The sequence below is a fragment of the Ovis canadensis genome, chromosome 3 (genome assembly GCF_042477335.2).
Source record: "Ovis canadensis isolate MfBH-ARS-UI-01 breed Bighorn chromosome 3, ARS-UI_OviCan_v2, whole genome shotgun sequence".
In the NCBI taxonomy this organism is placed as follows: domain Eukaryota; kingdom Metazoa; phylum Chordata; class Mammalia; order Artiodactyla; family Bovidae; genus Ovis; species Ovis canadensis.
In genome coordinates this window covers 231,591,472-231,607,749 of record NC_091247.1, presented here as the reverse complement: position 1 = coordinate 231,607,749, position 16,278 = coordinate 231,591,472, and the positions used below count along the sequence as shown (strand labels likewise).

Below are 16,278 nucleotides of genomic sequence, written 5' to 3'. Positions count from 1 at the left end.
CACCCAGCTGCATTCAGGCCCTGTGAGCACACAAGCCGGGCGAGACGCGGATGCTCTGGTGAGGCAGAAGAGCTCAGTGCCAGTGGCGCTGAACCGAGAATAAGAGGCCAGAGGAGCAGCCAGACAGGTGGGGCACGGGCAGCATTCAGCCGGGTTTATTTGCCTTCCCACAGTGAGTTCCAAAGCGGACGGGGAAAACGGCGTTACTCGGCTGCATGTCTGGGGCGCTGTGCTGGGCACTCGGGTGTGCCCTTAGGTTCCCACGACCCCATTTCAGACAAGAAAAGCCGTGGTGGATGTCTATCCAATCCACACGGCGAGTGAGGGGCTGGGGGGGAGGGGGCAGGCTCCTCCAGGGGCCGAACCAGAGGGAGAGGCGGCACCAAGCTGCAGACGGGCACGAGCTGAGTGGTCCTGGCCGGCCTGGGCAAGGGTCTAGGCAGGGGTTACAGCCAGCAGGACACTCACAGACAAGGATTCTCAGCCCTGAGGTCAATCAGACAAAAGAGGGCTTCAGAGCTGTTCCAAGATAGAACCAGCCAGACTCCGGAGGCCTCAGGCCAGGTAGAAAGTCCCAGAGACAAGGGTGCTTTCCTGGGGACTCCTCTGGTCTCCCTTCTCACCCCCTTGAGTGCTCCTTGCCTGGCCTGGAGCCCCCGGGTCAGGTCAGGCAGTGGGGTGTTACTGTGAGAGGGGCTCTGCCTGGGGGACGGATGGGTGAGCGGGCTGAGGCCCCAGGCAGTCAGGGAGGATTAAACAGGAAGCAGCTTGGGTCCGGTGGGAGGTAAGATGCCAGCAACCAGCTCTGAGGCGCTGGGGGCCGGGGCTCTGAGGGGGAGCAGGCACAGAGGAAGGGGGAGTCAGGAGGCTCATTAGAACAGAAAAGGAAAGTTGTCCCAGGAACAGCAGCAGAGCGTTCTGCACCGCAGCCTCCTCCCAGGGCGCCTCCCGCCCAGCAGACCCGCCCCAGGGTCTCCCGGGAGAGCAGCCAGTCAGAGGGCAGTCTGCAGCGGGGCCCTGGCAGGCAGAGTCAGGGTGAATGGGCAGAGGACTCCTTTGGTCCCCAGGGGGAAAGGCTGCAGCTCCTTGGCCTGGAACTGGGCGGTCCCCTCGGAGACGGTGAAGGTGGCTGTGACTTGGTGGTTGAGGCAGTAGATGGTGTTGCCCAGCGCCGCGCAGCGCAGCGGGGCGGGGGCGGGCAGGGGCAAGGCGGCGGCCCGGCTCCAGGAGCTCGTCACAGGGTTGTAGCGCATCACCGCGGCGCCCACGCCCCGCAGAAGGTCGAAGCGGTACAGGAAGCCCCCCAGAGCCACCATGTCGCCGGACCGCCGGTGGCTGGCACTGTAGGGGCATTCATCCCACGCATCCTTCGTGGGACGGTACCTGAGCAGCCGGTGAAAGAGATGGCCCCCGGTGACGTAGATGTCCCCCTGGCAAGCCACAGCCTCGTGAGCCACGGGGAAGGCGCCCGCAGGGAGGGGCGCGCGGGGGGTCCAGGCGTCCGCGCGCGGGTCGTAGCACTCCATGCTGTACAGACACTCGCCCCCGATGGCGTAGAGCAGCCCGTCCAGCGCCACTAGCTTGAGCTGGGCGCGCGCCTGCTGCATGGGCCGCACCTGGCTCCAGACGTCGGTCAGAGGGTTGTAGCAGAACACCTCGTTGGAGCAGACGGCCTCGGGGCCAGAGCCGCGGATGCCCCCCGCCAGGAACAGGTAGTTGTGCAGGGTGCAGAGGCCGCAGCCGCGCAGCGGGGCCTCCCGAGGCACCCTGGTCAGCGGCCGCCAGCTGTTCTCTCCGGGGTGGAACACGTGCAGATATGCGGGCGGAGGCAGGGCCGCGGGCCCCACGGCAAGAGCCTCCGCCGCAGGGGAGTCCCGTGTGAGCCCAGAGCGGCTCACCCCGTAGAGGCCCGGCAGCACCAGGGCCCCCAGCACCGCCGGGCCGCGGCCGGTGCGCAGGCTCACGATGCGCTCCCGGTCAGCCCCACTCAGCTGCCGGTAGAGGTTCGGCTCTCTCAGCACGTGAAGCAGATTGTCGCTCATCCAGGCATAGGTTTCCTGGGCCAAGCCAGGGTCCCCGTGCTGCTGGGCAGAGGCCAGTGCCTCCAGGCAACTGCCCAAGTCCAACCATCGGGGCAGAGCCACGGCGGAGGCCCTGGACTTCCGGGGCCCCTCCGCCACCCCCCAGCCTCCTGGCCTCTGCAGAAACCCCATGAGCTTCCGGGCCTCCTCCTGCTTCTCCCCAAGGCCCTCCCCGAGGCCCTGCCCGGGGCCTGAAGGGGGAGGCCCTGCCTCGGACACCCGTCCCTGGTGCTGCCCTGGGGCCGTCCGGCTGGCCTCCTGCTTGGGGCTCTGGGACATTTCACACAAGCTGCGTTTCCGGGGCCTCGGGACTGGTTGGGGGTCCCGCCTTGTAGCCAGAGAGGGTGAAGAGCCAGGCTGGATCTGCTCTGGGGGCGGCAAGGGGGCCATGGGCTCTGCGGCTCCCCTCAGCAGCGAGTCTGGATATTTCTCCTCGGTTCTGTCCCCTCTCGGGCCTGAGGGGGTGCCTGCAGCAGCCGCCCCCTCAGTCTCAGCGTGACTCTGCTGTGGCTGGGCTCCAGCCTCCTCCAGGCCCCCTGGACCCGCCCTTGTGGCCAGCCCCTCTGTGCTATGCCTGTCCTCCTCTGGGGGAGCAGCCGACTCTCTGATCTCAGAGGGTGATGCTGCGCCCGGATGGCTGGGACTCTCCAGAGCGGTCCTCAGGGCTCTCCCTTGGGTCCTCTCTGGCCTGGGAAAGGGGTGACTCCTGAGAACCATCGAAATAAGGTTTCCCCAGCTGGTTGAGAGCTGCCCCTGCTGATGGTCCTTGCAGAGAACAACACTCGGCTCCCGAGATGCAAGCCTTGATCCACTAGCAGCCGAGGGGGCTGCAGCTGGTGAGGGGGCAGCGGATGGTGCTGGAGGAGGGGCACCTGTGGGGGGGGCAGGGGTCGGCGCTGGGGAGGAGGACCCCGCAGCAGGACTCTGGCTCACTCCAAGGGTCAAAGAGTCTGAAGGAAAGGAGATCGGAGGAATCGGGGCTCCAGGTACGAGACTGGGGCGGGCGTGTGCTGCGGGTGGGGACCCTGGGGGTGGAAGGGGTTTAGGGGTGCATGGCGGGGTCGTGGCCGAGGAGCTAGGGGAGGAGATGTAGCTGCAAATGTCTGCAGAACCACAGGCCACCCGGCCTCGCAGGGACCCTCTCCCTTCTCTAATGCCGTGGGCCCCTTGCTCCTTTGTCCCTCCAGGCCCTGAACTGAAGGAAATGTGATCTCCAGAGCCATTAGCCCCAGCCCATCCCACAGTGCAGGCCTCTGTGGTCCTCTGCACCAGTGACAAGAGAGGGCGTCCCCCCTGGGGCCCCTCTGGTGATAGGCTCACAGGGCCCGGGGCCTGGCTGAAGCTCCCAGTGACCAGGACCTCCCTCCTCACCCAGGGCCAGCCTCCAGTGGCGGCTGGGGACCCCTGAGACTCCCTGGGGGCCAGGGTCGCAGCCTCCTCGTTCTCGCCGGCTGGGGCTGCCGAGTCCAGAGCTAGGCCTTGGGCAGCTTGGGGGCCGCTCTCCCCAAGCCCCCTCTCTGAGACACCCATCAAGGGCCCAGTCTGCAGGCTGCACAATGGGGGCGGCTCCTGGGGGAACAGGAGCCCCCGGGAGCCTGCGGGCAGGCTGCTGGCTGCACCCACAGCATCCCACACGCTCACCACAGAGCCCAGAGACAGGGCGTCCAGCTTTGGCCGGCGACAGCCGCTCCGTCCTGAGTCCACCTGCCCCCACCGGCTGCCGGGGCTCTGCCCCCTCGAGGCAGGTGGCCCCCGCCCTTGTTGCCAGGGGCGACTGTCCCGTCCTGCCCTGTGGACAGGGGCCTTGCCTCGGGCACCCCCTGCCTCCCCCCGCACCTCCACTTCTCTGCCAGGATCCCGAGGGGTGAAGTGTATCAGGAGGGGTGCAGATGACCCTTCAGCTTTGCTCCCACCCGGGAGAGCAGAGCCTGACCTGCGAGCCTCCTTCCCTCTACATTGGAGGGTTTCAGGGGGTCCCAAGGCCCCTCCACTGGCCCCCTCCCCTGCTGGCATCTTAAGGGGAGGGGAGGCTGCAGCAGCCAGACTTCCGCTGCCCTGGGGCTCCTGATCCTGGGCGCCCACTGCAGCTGGACTACCCTGGCCACGTCCTGCAGGGCCTGGCTTTCCCTGCCCTGAGCCGTGACCCTCAACAACGCCACTGACCTTGTGCTTCGGGGGTAGGGCTGGCCCAGCTGCTCCCACCTGCGAAGGCCAGAGGGCTGGTCCCGGCACTTCCTGGTCCTGCGCGGAGCCAAACCAGTGCAGAGCCAGCGCCGTGGCGGCCACGACGGCCAGGGCCAGCAGGGTCAGCGCGGCGCCCTCCCAGTCTTCGTCCACGTCCCCGTCCCAACCCCAGGCGAGGCCGCCAGCCTCTGAGGCGCTCTGGGCCATGGTCTGGGCCGCCGACCCGGCGAGAGGCGCCGGGCAGCAGGCTGGGAAGCTGCGTGCTGCGCGACACTAGGGCTTTAGGCCCTCCCGGGTGCCGCAGATGGGCCTGCGACGTGCCCCGCCCAGAGGGCTGCCTGGCTAAGGAGGCTGTGCCTGCGGGCCGTGCCGCGGACCCGGGAAGGTGGGCCTCCGTCGAGCGGGGGGGTCAGAACAACTCCCCGCAGCTCCAGGAGCTCGGGCCTCCCCGGCCCCGCCCGCCCCCGCCCCCCCTCTTTCTGCGGGTCCAGGGGCGGATGGCGGTGCCCGGCAGCACTGCCCCGGCAGCCCAGCCACTCTTCTGCCCAACAGACCCTCAGCTCGGGTCCCTCCGCTGAGCTCGGGCCAGTCTCCGGGGCTCTGCCAGGGAAGAGTTACCCACAGGGAGATGTTATCTGTAGCTGCAGCAACACGAGGAGGCCCTGATGAAGTTACCGGGAACCCGAGAAGACCGTTCCGCTCTGCAGGGGTGGGGGCGTCTCCCTTAGAAGAGGGATGGGGTGGGGGTCCTGACCCCCAAGCTTGGTCCACACGCAGATGGGCAGCGGGGAGGGACGCAGGCCTGAAGCCGTGGCCCCACTCCTGGGGACGGGGTACTCGGGAGAGTGGCTCCCAGTCCCCTCCATCCAGCTGCCTCTGGACCCTCTTGACGCTGAGTTCAGAGATGGGACCGTTGTCAAAAGGCAGTTTTAAGCCATCGAGAGTAATGAGTGGACAAAGGAAGGAAGATCCAAAAGTTGTGTTTTCCTCTTTATTGGCCTGGCTCATCACAACCTTCCAGAGCCTCCTGGCCTCTCTGGGCCATCTCGACTGCCAGAGGCCCCTCTGGCCAGCCCTGGAACCTCCAGGACCCCCCTCCAGCCCCAGCGCCCCATCAGCCTGGTCTCGCCAGCCTCCTCTCACCCCGCCCCTCCCTCCTCTCCAGGACTCAGGCCCCCGCAGCACGTGGCTGCTCAGGGCACAAGCTTTGTCTCCTCCATCTGCTCCTCTCTTCAACCGAGGAGTAAATCTCAGGACAGGTGCCAGCTGGGGCCAGACTCGGAAAGAGCCTGGAGCTCCTGGGACAAGGGCAGGCACCTCGTCACAAGTGCTTGTTCGTCGCTGGGGGCAGAGGACTCTCCCTGACTAGGGCAGCGAGAGGGCCAAGGCCTGTCCCTGGCACCCCGCCCGGGCCCTGGTGAGCCTCAGGCGTCTCACCCACCCGTGCTCTCCCACCACCCCCCCGCGCCAGGCGTATTAAGTGACAGTCAGAGGGAGCAAGGGGCCCTGCCTTAAGGTGGACCTCTCTGTGTCTGGGTAAGTCTGGGGTCCAGCGACCTTGCAAGGATGGAGATGATCCCAGCATCTGCACCTCAGTACAGGCCATGCAGTACCCACCACACCTCCACCCAGCACCAGAAGACCATGCCATCGTCTGAGCGCCAGGCTGTGGTCAGAGAGCAGACGGGTCCCCTAGCCAGGTCCACCAGGGGCGCCTTAGGACACCAGCTTCACGAGGTGCTGAGGCCTGGGATGGGTCCCAGAGGCACAGCTGGCCAAGCAAGGGTCCAGGCCCCTCCCCTGGGGAAAGGAAACACCTGACTTTTCAAAACCCAGATAGAGGCAAGCCCTGCCCTGCAAGGAGAAACTCCCTGTGGGAAAGTGCCTGGAGACGTGTCACCTTCCAAACAGTGGAAGCATTTCCCTCTTATCTTTCCAGAGAGAGTGAAAACGCAGCACTGCGGGAAAGGTGACAGACGTCAGAAGCGCCCGGGGTCGCCCACAGGGACTGTGACACGCGAGGAGCTGTTCTGGCTGTGCCGTCGTGGCTTAGCTAGCACAGACTCCCATCGAGGCAAAAATAAAGATCAAGGAAACGGGCCCCGGGCAGGTCTGGCCTGCAGTGGCCTCCTTAGAGCCCTGTGCCCATCGCCTCCGCAGCAGGGCCCTGACCTGTTCCCTCCAAAGAGCAGAGGGGCTTGGGGCTGTGGACCCAGAGACCCTGCATCCTCAGAAGTGGCGCGAATCAGGGGTGGGGGCGCCACCTGCCTGCCAGCCCACGTGGCCAGTGGGCACTGAGGGCCTGAGAAGTGGGGAGATCCATCCACGTGTGAGCTGATCCGTGCCAGCGCCCAGCAAGACCCCCACCACTGGGTCACTGAGCCCGGACTGCGCTGGATGGCACCCGGCGCCTTTCTGAAACATGTGCTGGAGGAACGCCTAGTGAGATGGAGACATTACCCCACTGGAGAGCCAGCTGCTATGGGCGGCTAGTATGCATGAGGCAGCAGAGAGCAGCAGAGCCCACTAAATGCCGGGCGTTCTTATTAGTCAAGAAAGATCGTGTGATCAGAAATGATGTGAACCAGAGAATACTACATGATATGCATGCCTGCGTGCTAAGTCGTTTCTGACGCTTTGTGACCCAATAGGCCGTTGCCTGCCAGGCTCCTCTATCCATGGGATTCTCTGGGCAAGAACACTGAAGTGAGCTGCCATTCCCTTCTCCAGGGGATCTTCCTGACCCAGGGATCGAACCTGTGTCTCTTATGTCCCCGAGTTGGCAGGAGGTTCTTTAACACCAGTGCCACCTGGCAAGCCCATAACATCATATATGTTTATGTTGAGTCAGAGAAGGCGATGGCACCCACTCCAGTGCTCTTGCCTGGAAAACCCCATGGACGGAGGAGCCTGGTGGGCTGAAGTCCGTGGGGTCGCTGAGGGTCAGACACGACTGAGCGACTTCACTTTCTCTTTTCACTTTCATGCATTGGAGAAGGAAATGGCAACCCACCCCAGTATTCTTGCCTGGAAAACCCCATGGACGGGGGAGCCTAGAAGGCTGAAGTCCGTGGGGTCACTGAGGGTCAGACACGACTGAGCAACTTCACTTTCACTTTTCACTTTCATCCACTGAAGAAGGAAATGACACCCCACTCCAGTACTCTTGCCTGGAAAAGCACATGGACGGAGGAGCCTGGAAGGTTGAAGTCCATGGGGTCGCTGAGGGTCAGACACGACTGAGCGACTTCACTTTCACTTTCACTTTATGTTAAGAGTATATACATATAAATAAATCTAGAATAACATTTAAGGCTTAGAAAGTATAAATCTCAGATTTAACATTCATACCCAACAGGGTATCCCTCTTAAGGAATCCATGTGAGTAAGGGAAAGGTTTATGCAAAAAAATTAATAAATAAAAGATAACACAATGTTACTTGTAATGGAAAAACTTAAATACATAAGCATTCAACAATATGAGAATGATGAAGAGAACATGTGTTTCCACACACATTTTTTTTTTCCAGGTCCAGAAAAATAAAAAAATGCCCTTCGTATTTGATAGGATTGCACTGGATCTGTAGATTGCCTCGGGCTCTGCGGTCATTTTAGCAATATTAATTCTTCTAATCAAGGGCACGTATCTTTCCATCTGTTTCTGTCAACTTTAATCTCTTTCATCAACATCTAGCTTTCACAACGCAGGTCTTTTGTCTCCTTGAAAATGAAAGTGAAGTCGCTCAGTCGTGTCCGACCCTCTGTGACCCCATGGACTGTACCTGCAAGGCTCTTCCATCCGTGGGATTCTCCAGGCAAGATTACCTCAGAAATGACACAAAACAGGGATGGAGGCAGTCACCTGCCTGCCAGCACGCATGGTGCTGGATCTCTGGAGTGGGTTGCCGTTTCCTTCTCCAGGGGATCTTCCCAACCCACGGATCAAACCCGGGTCTCCTGCATTGCAGGCAGACTCTTTACCATCTGAGCCACCCAGGTACTTTATTCTCTTTGATGCAGTGGTAAGTGGGATTGTTTCCCTAATTTCTGTTTCTGCGAGTTTGTTGTCAGTGTATAGAAGTGCAACAAACACTGGTCAGATGGCCACCATCAAAAAGTTAGGCTTCCCTGAGAAGTAAGCCTTCCAGTGGTTAAGGATCTGCCTGCCGATGCAAGGTACATGGGTTCAATCCTTGGTCCAGGAAGATCCCACATGACACAGAGCAACTAAGCCTGTGCGCCACAACTACTGAGCCGTGCTCAGGCAAGAGAAGCCTGAGCTCCTTGACAAAGAGCAGCCTCACACTAGAGAAAGCCCTTGCAGACCCAGAGCAGCCAGATATAAACAAATCTTTTTTTAAAGAACTCCACAAGCGATCAGTGCTGGAGAGGGTGAGGAGAGAGAACCCTCCTACGCTGTTGATGGGAATGTGAACTCATGCAGCCACTACAGAGAAAAGTATGGAGGTGCCTTCAAAACTAGAAACAGAGCTACCATATGATCCTGCAGTCCCACCACCGGGCATATATCTGAGGAAAACTCTAAATCAGAAATACACGTGCACCCTGACGTTCACAGGGCTTCCCGGCGGCTCAGCTGGGAAAGAATCCGCCGGCAATGCGGGAGGCCTGGGCTCGAGCCCTGGGTCAGGAAGGTCCCCTGGAGAAAGGAATGGCGACCCACTGCAGTATTCTTGCCTGGAGAATCCCATAGAGGGAGGAGCCTGGTGGGCTACAGTCCATGGGGTCACAAAGAGGGGTCACGTGACTAAGCAACTATCACTTCATTCCACTTCACTTCTGATGTTCATGGCAGGCTTCCCAGCTGGCTCGGTGATAAAGAGTCCACCTGCCGATGTAAGAGATGCAGGTTCATTCCCTGGGTCGGGAAGATCTCCTGGAGAAGGAAGTGGCAACCCACTCCAGTGTTCCTGCCTGGGAAGTCCCTTGGACAGAGGAGCCTGACGGGCGACAGTTTTTGGGGGTCACAAAAGCGTTGGACACGACTTAGTGACTAGCCAGCAACAATGCTCGTGGCAACACTGTTTACAGTCCCCAAGACATGGAAGCAGCCTCGATGTCAGAGGATGGACAGAAGCCGTGGCACACATATGCAACGCGCTGCTCCTGAGCCATGAACTCAGTGAATGGTGTGCCCTGCAGAAACATGGGTGAGCCTAAGGTGCTCCCGGGGGACCAGTGCCCAGGGAGTGGCGCTGCCATGCTGTGGCCCTCGTCGAGGAACTGGAATCCCCAGAGCTGTGCAACGTAGCTGAAAAAAAGGATGGCAACGCCAAGTGAAGTGAACCACACAGAGAAAGACCAATATCATACGACACTGCTCATATATGGGATCTCTATTTTAAAGTGATGCAAACGAACTTACATATGAAAGAGATTCATCGATGGAGAAACTTCCAGTTACCAAAGGGGAAGGTGGGGGGTTAGGAGTTAGGGGTAATATATACACACCACTATACATAGAGTATATAAACAAAGTGCTGGACACATCAACTAAGTCACCTGCACTCCTTTTTGTGACTGAGTGCCATCCCATGGCGTGGAAGGGAGGCTCAAAGGAAGGGATGTGTGTGTGCGTATGGCGGCTCCACAGTGGCACGCACAAAAGACCAGCGCCACAGAGACGCGGTTATGCTCCAATTCAGGACTGACGGGGTAAGGAGGACCCATTGAACAGCGCTGCACGGAGACCCAGCCAGTCCCTCCTGAAGGAGATCAGCCCCGAATGTTCACTGGAAGACTGATGCTGAAGCTGAGGCCCCAGTACTTTGGCCACCTGATGCAAAGACCTGACTCATTGGAAAAGACCCTGATGCTGGGAAAGATTGAAAGCGGGAGGAGGGGACGACAGAGGATGAGATGGTTGGATGGCATCACCGACTCGATGGACACGAGTCTGAGCAGGCTCCAGGAGCTGGTGATGGAGAAGGAGGCCTGGCGTGCTGCAGTCCACGGGGCTACAAAGAGTCAACAACGCCGAGCGACTCAACAGCAACCATATAGCATGCAAAACTACCCTCAGTGTTCTGTAACAGCCAAGAGGGGAAAGAATCTGGGAAACGCACATGTATACGTCAGTATAACCAAGTAACCCTGCTGCTCACCGGAAAATAACACAGTGCTGTATGTCAATACACTTCAGTTCTTTCTCTTGGGGATGGTTTGGAACACGCCTCCTGTGCAATGTCAAGAACCTCCGTCCATAGTTCTTCAGGCACTCTGTCTATCAGATCTAATCCCTTGAATCCACCTGTAACTTCCACTGTATAATTGTAAGGGATTTGATCCAGGTCATACCTGAATGGTCTAGTGGTTTTCCCTACTTTCTTCAACTTAAGTCTGAATTTGGCAATAAGGAGCTCATGATCTGAGCCACAGTCAGCTCCCGGTCTTGTCTTTGCTGACTGTATAGAGCTTCTCCATCTTCGGCTGCAAAGAATATAATCAATCTGATTTTGGTGTTGACCATCTGGTGATGTCCATGTGTAGAGTCTTCTCTTGTGTTGTTGGAAGAGGGTGTTTGCTATGACCAGTGCGTTCTCTTGGCAAAACTCTGTTAGCCTTTGCCCTCCTCCATTTTGTACTCCAAGGTCAAAATTGTCTGTTACTCAGGATGTCTCTTGACTTCCTATTTTTGCATTCCAGTCCCCTATGATGAAAAGAACATCTTTTTTGGTGTTTGTTAGTTCTAGGTCTTGTAGGTCTTCTTAGAACCGTTCTAGTAGGATAAACCACTAGACCATTCAGGTATGATCTAAATCAAATCCCTTACAGTTATACAGTGGAAGTGACAAATAGGTTCAAGGAACTAAATCTACAGACAGAGTGCCTGAAGAACTATGGACAGGGGTTTGCAACATTGTACAGGAAGCAGTGATCAAGACCCCAAGAAGAAGAAATGCAAAAAGGCAAAATGGCTGTCTGAGGAGGCCTTACAAATATCTATGAAAAGAAGAGAAGCTAAAGGCAAAGGAGAAAAGGAAAGATATATCCATTTGAATGCAGAGTTCCAATGAATAGCAAGGAGAGATAAGAAAGCCTTCCTCAGAGATCAATGCACAGAAATAGAGGAAAATAATAGAATGGGAAAGACTAGAGATCTCTTCAAGAAAATTAGAGATACCAAGGGAACATTTCATGCAAAGATGGGCTCAATAAAGGACAGAAATGGTAGGGACCTAACAGGAGCAGAAGATATTAAGAAGAGGTGGCAGGAATACACAGAACTGTACAAAAAAAAAGATCTTCACAACACAGATAATCTCAATGGTGTGATCACTCACCTAGAGCCAGACATCTTGAGTGTGAAGTCAAGTGGGCCTTAGAAAGCATCACTACGAACAAAGCTAGTGGAGGTGATTCCAACTGATCTATTTCAAACTCTGAAAGATGATGCTGTGAAAGTGCTGCACTCAATACGCCAGCAAGTTTGGAAAACTCAGCAGTGAAAAAAAAAACAAACAAAACTCATCAGTGGCCACAGGACTGGAAAACTTCAGTTGTCATTCCAATCCCAAAGGAAAAGGCAATGCCAAAGAATGTTCAAACTACCACACAATTACACTCATCTCACATGCCAGCAAAGTAATGCTCAAAATTCTCCAAGCTAGTCTTCAATAGTACGTGAACCGAGAACTTCCAGATGTTTGAGCTGGATTTGGAAAAGGCAGAGGAACCAGAGATCAAATTGCCAACATCCGCTGGATCATAGAAAAAGCAAGAGAGTTCCAGAAAAACATCTATTTCTGCTTTATTGACTATGCCAAAGCCTTTGACTGTGTGGATCACAACAAACTGTGGAACATTCTTTAAGAGATGAGAATACCAGACCACCTGACCTGCCTCCTGAGAAATCTGTATGGAGGTCAAGAAGCAACAGTTAGAACTGGATATGGAATAATGGACTGGTTCCAAATTGGGAAAGGAGTACAAGGCTGTATGTTGTCACCCTACTTATTTAACTTCTATGCTAAGTACCTCATGCGAAACGCTGGGCTAAATGAAGCATAAGCTGAAATCAAGATTGCCAGGAGAAACATCAATATCCTCAGATATGCAGATGACACCACCCTTATGGCAGAAAGTGAAGAGGAACTGAAGAGCCTCTTGATGAAAGTGAAAGAGGAGAGTGACAAAGTTGGCTTAAAGCTCAACATTCAGAAAACGAAGATCATGGCATCCAGTCCCATCACTTCATGGCAAATAGATGGGGAAACAGTGGAAACAGTGACTGACTTTATTTTCTTGGGCTCCAAAATCACTGCAGATGGTGACTGCAGCCATGAAATTAAAAGACACTTGCTCCTTGGAAGAATACCTATGACAAACCTAGACAGCACATTACTTTGCTGCAAAGGGCCATCTAGTCAAGGCTATGGCTTTTCCAGTGATCATGTATGGATGTGAGAGTTGGACCATAAAGAAAGCTGAGCATTGAAGAATCGATGCTTTTGAACTGTGGTGTTGGAGAAGATTCTTGAGAGTCCCTTGGACTGCAAGGCGATCCAAACAGTCCATCCTAAAGGAAATCAGTCCTCAATATTCATTCGAAGGACTGATGCTGAAGTTGAAGCTCCAATACTTTGGCCACCTGATGTGGAGACTGACTCATTAGAAACGACCCTGATTCTGGAAAAGATTGAAGGCAGGAGAAGAAAGGGACGACAGAGGATGAGGTGGTTGGATGGCATCACTGACTTGAAGGACATGAGTTTGAGCAGGCTCTGGGGGTTGGTGATGGACAGGGAGGCCTGGCATGCTGCAGTCCATGGGGTCAAAATGAATCCAACATGACTGAGCGACTGAACTGAACTGACTTCAATTAAAACACACACACACACACACACACACACACTCAATGAACTGTCACTTCCCATTCACTGCTACCAAATTGCTTCAGTCCTGTCCAAGTCTTTGCGACCCTATGGACTGTAACCCACCAAGCTCCCCTGTCCATGGGATTCTCCAGGCAAGATTATTGGAGTGGGCTGCCACACCCTCCTCCAGGGGGTCTTCCCAACCCAGGGATCGAATCTGAGTCTTTTACATCCCCTGCACTGGCAAGCAGGTCCTTTACCACTATCGGCACCTGGGAAGCCTTCACATTTACTAGGACAGCTATAAATTTAAAAGATAGAAGGACTTCCCTGGTGGCCCAGACATTAAGACGTCCATGCTTCCACTGCGGGGAGCACGGTTTACTCCCTAATCAGGGATCCCGTATGCCACATGGTGTGACAAAAAAAAAAAAAAAAAAAGTGATTATTTCCTCAAGGTAACCAGAAGGCAGAAGCCTATAGCTGATGTACAGAAGATAATGAAAAAGGAATCCAAAGAGAACGCTAAGGAAACTTGTCGAACCGTAACAGAACGGGCCGAGAGAAGGAGAAAGGGCCCTCTCTGGCGGTTCAGTGGGTAAGAGTCCGCCGGCCAACACAGGCAGCACAGGCTCCATCCCGGGCCCTCGAAGACTCCACATCCGTGGGACCACTGAGCCCCTGCTCCAGCTCTGCTGCCGCCTGCGCTCCCCGGGGCCGCGAGCCCCAGTCCCGAGCCCTCGCTGCCGCCGCTGGAGCCCACACCTGGAGCCCGCGCTCCGCAAGAGAAGCCGCCAGTGAGAAGCCTGCCCCCCGCAGCTAGAGGAAGCCTGGGTGCAGTCACAGAGACCCAGCACAACCAAAGAAATAAGCAAAAAAGAAGTAAAATAAGTGAAAAAGGAAAGAACGAGCCGAGAACTATAAAAGCAGCAAGTAAACAACGAACAAGATCTCGAAAGCTTATGAAGCACTATAAAGTACTATGTTAATGCAAAGCTAGAATTTAGGCTCCTCCCTGTTAAAGGATATACTGGTTTTGGAACGTAGATCGTGGTCGTTTATCTGGAACACAGTACACATTATTGAAATGTATTGTGCCTCTAATGAAAAAAGAAAATACCTGAGTTGATGAAGATGTGCAAAAACTAGAATTCTCATATATTTCTGGTAGGAATGTAAAACTGTTCAACCACTGTGGAAAGCAATTTGTCAGGTCTTCAAAAAGCTAAACACCAAACTACCATATAATCCAGCAACTTTAGGTATATAGGTAAAAGAATTAAAGACAGGTACTTAGAGAAGTATCTGTACATAGAGCTTCACAGCAGCATTATTCGAAACAGCTAAAAGGAAACAACAGTCCATATGTCCATCAACAGATGGATTTAAAATGCTGTGACCTTGTACAGACACTAGCTCAGTCATCAAAGGAAGGGGATCCTGACACAGGCTACAGCGTGAATAAACCTTGCAAACGTTATGGACAGTGAAATAAGCCAGACACAAAAGACAAATACAGCATGATTTCACTTAAAGGAGGTCCCCAGAGTAGTCAGACTCAGAGACACAGAAAGGAGATGAGAGGTTACTGAGGGCTAGGAGAGGGGAGGGGAGTTAGTGTCCAACAGGAACAGAGTTTATCTCGGCGATGATGAAAGCCTGTGTGCAGACTGCGGTGATGGGCACACGGCACCACGAATGCACGTGATGCCCCTGAATCACCCCCCGCCGCTGCTGTGCGGTGGCTCAGTCGTGTCTGGCTGTTGCTGACCCCGTGGGCTGCAGCACCGGTCTTCCCTGTCCTTCTCTGCCTCCCAGAGTTTGCTCAAACTCATGGCCATTGAGTCGGTGATGCCATCCATCTCATCTTCTGCTGCCCCTCTTACAGATGGTTAAAGTGATAAATATTAACACACCATCCCTAAACTGTCATTATTCTGCAGCACAGGCCGGCTGTCAATGTTCTGAAGACACGGTGTAAGGTCCCACCAGCGAGGGTGACCGGGAGCACTCATCACATTATGTATTTGTAGGTTCCTCAAGAGGGACTAGGCATGTCTAGTTTCTCCAAGAAGCAAGAAATGAATCAAAGACTGCCCAGGCCCAGGAACAGCCCTCAGGAGTGTGCCTGCCCATGATGCTCCTGGCAGTAGAACCTCAGCCAAGGCCTGATGTCCCTGGACAGAAGGGCACAGCCCAGACAGGTCTGTTCTCTGCTAAGCCTCCTGAAGAGGAAAGCAACATCTAGGTTCACGATCAACTGAGGAGTCCCTTTAAGAATCAATACGCTAACTGTTAACAACTAATACTTCATAAATAAACAAGTAACTAAGAAGAAATAGTTGAGAAAAAATAAAATTATTTTTTATTTAGAAGCATTGAGTTCAAAGCGGCAGAAGAGGAGGGTGCTTCCCACGACACTGATTAAAATGCTGAAGGTGGAAGTCATTGTTGTTCACTTGCTCAGCCGTGTCCGACTCTCTGCGGCCCCATGGACTGCAGCACGCCAGGCCTCCCTGTCCATCACCAACTCCCGGAGCTCACTCAAGCTCATGTCCATTGAGCTGGTGATGCCATCCCACCGTCTCATCCTCTGTCGTCCCCTTCTCCTCCAGACTTAAGTCTTTCTCAGCATCAGGGTCTTTTCAAATGAGTGAGCTCTTCACATCAGGTGGCCAGAGTCCTGGAGCTTCAGGGATGGAACCTGGCTCTCCCCCGCTGCAGGCAGGCTCAGCCATCCGAGCCTCCCGGGCAGCCCCTGTGGAAGTCATACCACAAGCATTTGTTTTAAAATCTGCGACAAGTAAGAACGAAGACAACTGAAAAGAAGCTAAATTTCCTCCTTGCCAAGTATTAGGAAAGATTTCACTGATGGTAAGTCCTGAACGGTTAGACAAACGGCAATGGCGCTTGGCAGGGTTGGGAGAGCAGAGCAGGTCCGGAGCGCCCTCCGGAGGTGGGTGTCTTGCATGGCATCGTCCAAAACCACAGGTTTAGAGAGGCGCCTCAGAGATGGCGTTCAAATGTGACCTCAATGGAGAAAATATTTTTTGACTTTTAAAAAAATTTGGTTTACTTTTGATTGGAGGACAATTACTTTACAATATAGCGGTTTCTGCCGTCAATCAACATGAATCAGCCACAGGTCTACGTACACGCCCTCCCTCTTAAAGCCC

At 55.3% G+C, this 16,278-nt stretch overlaps 1 protein-coding gene across 1 annotated transcript; it reads right to left on the bottom strand.

The window, feature by feature from the left end:
* Positions 1-992: 992 nt before the first annotated feature.
* Positions 993-4,472, bottom strand: KLHDC7B (kelch domain containing 7B). Its single transcript, XM_069582019.1, has 2 exons — positions 3,637-4,472; positions 993-3,579 (listed from the first exon to the last, which is right to left on the bottom strand). The coding sequence occupies exons 1-2, from the start codon at positions 4,470-4,472 to the stop codon at positions 993-995; spliced, it is 3,423 nt and encodes a 1,140-aa protein (XP_069438120.1).
* Positions 4,473-16,278: the final 11,806 nt, after the last annotated feature.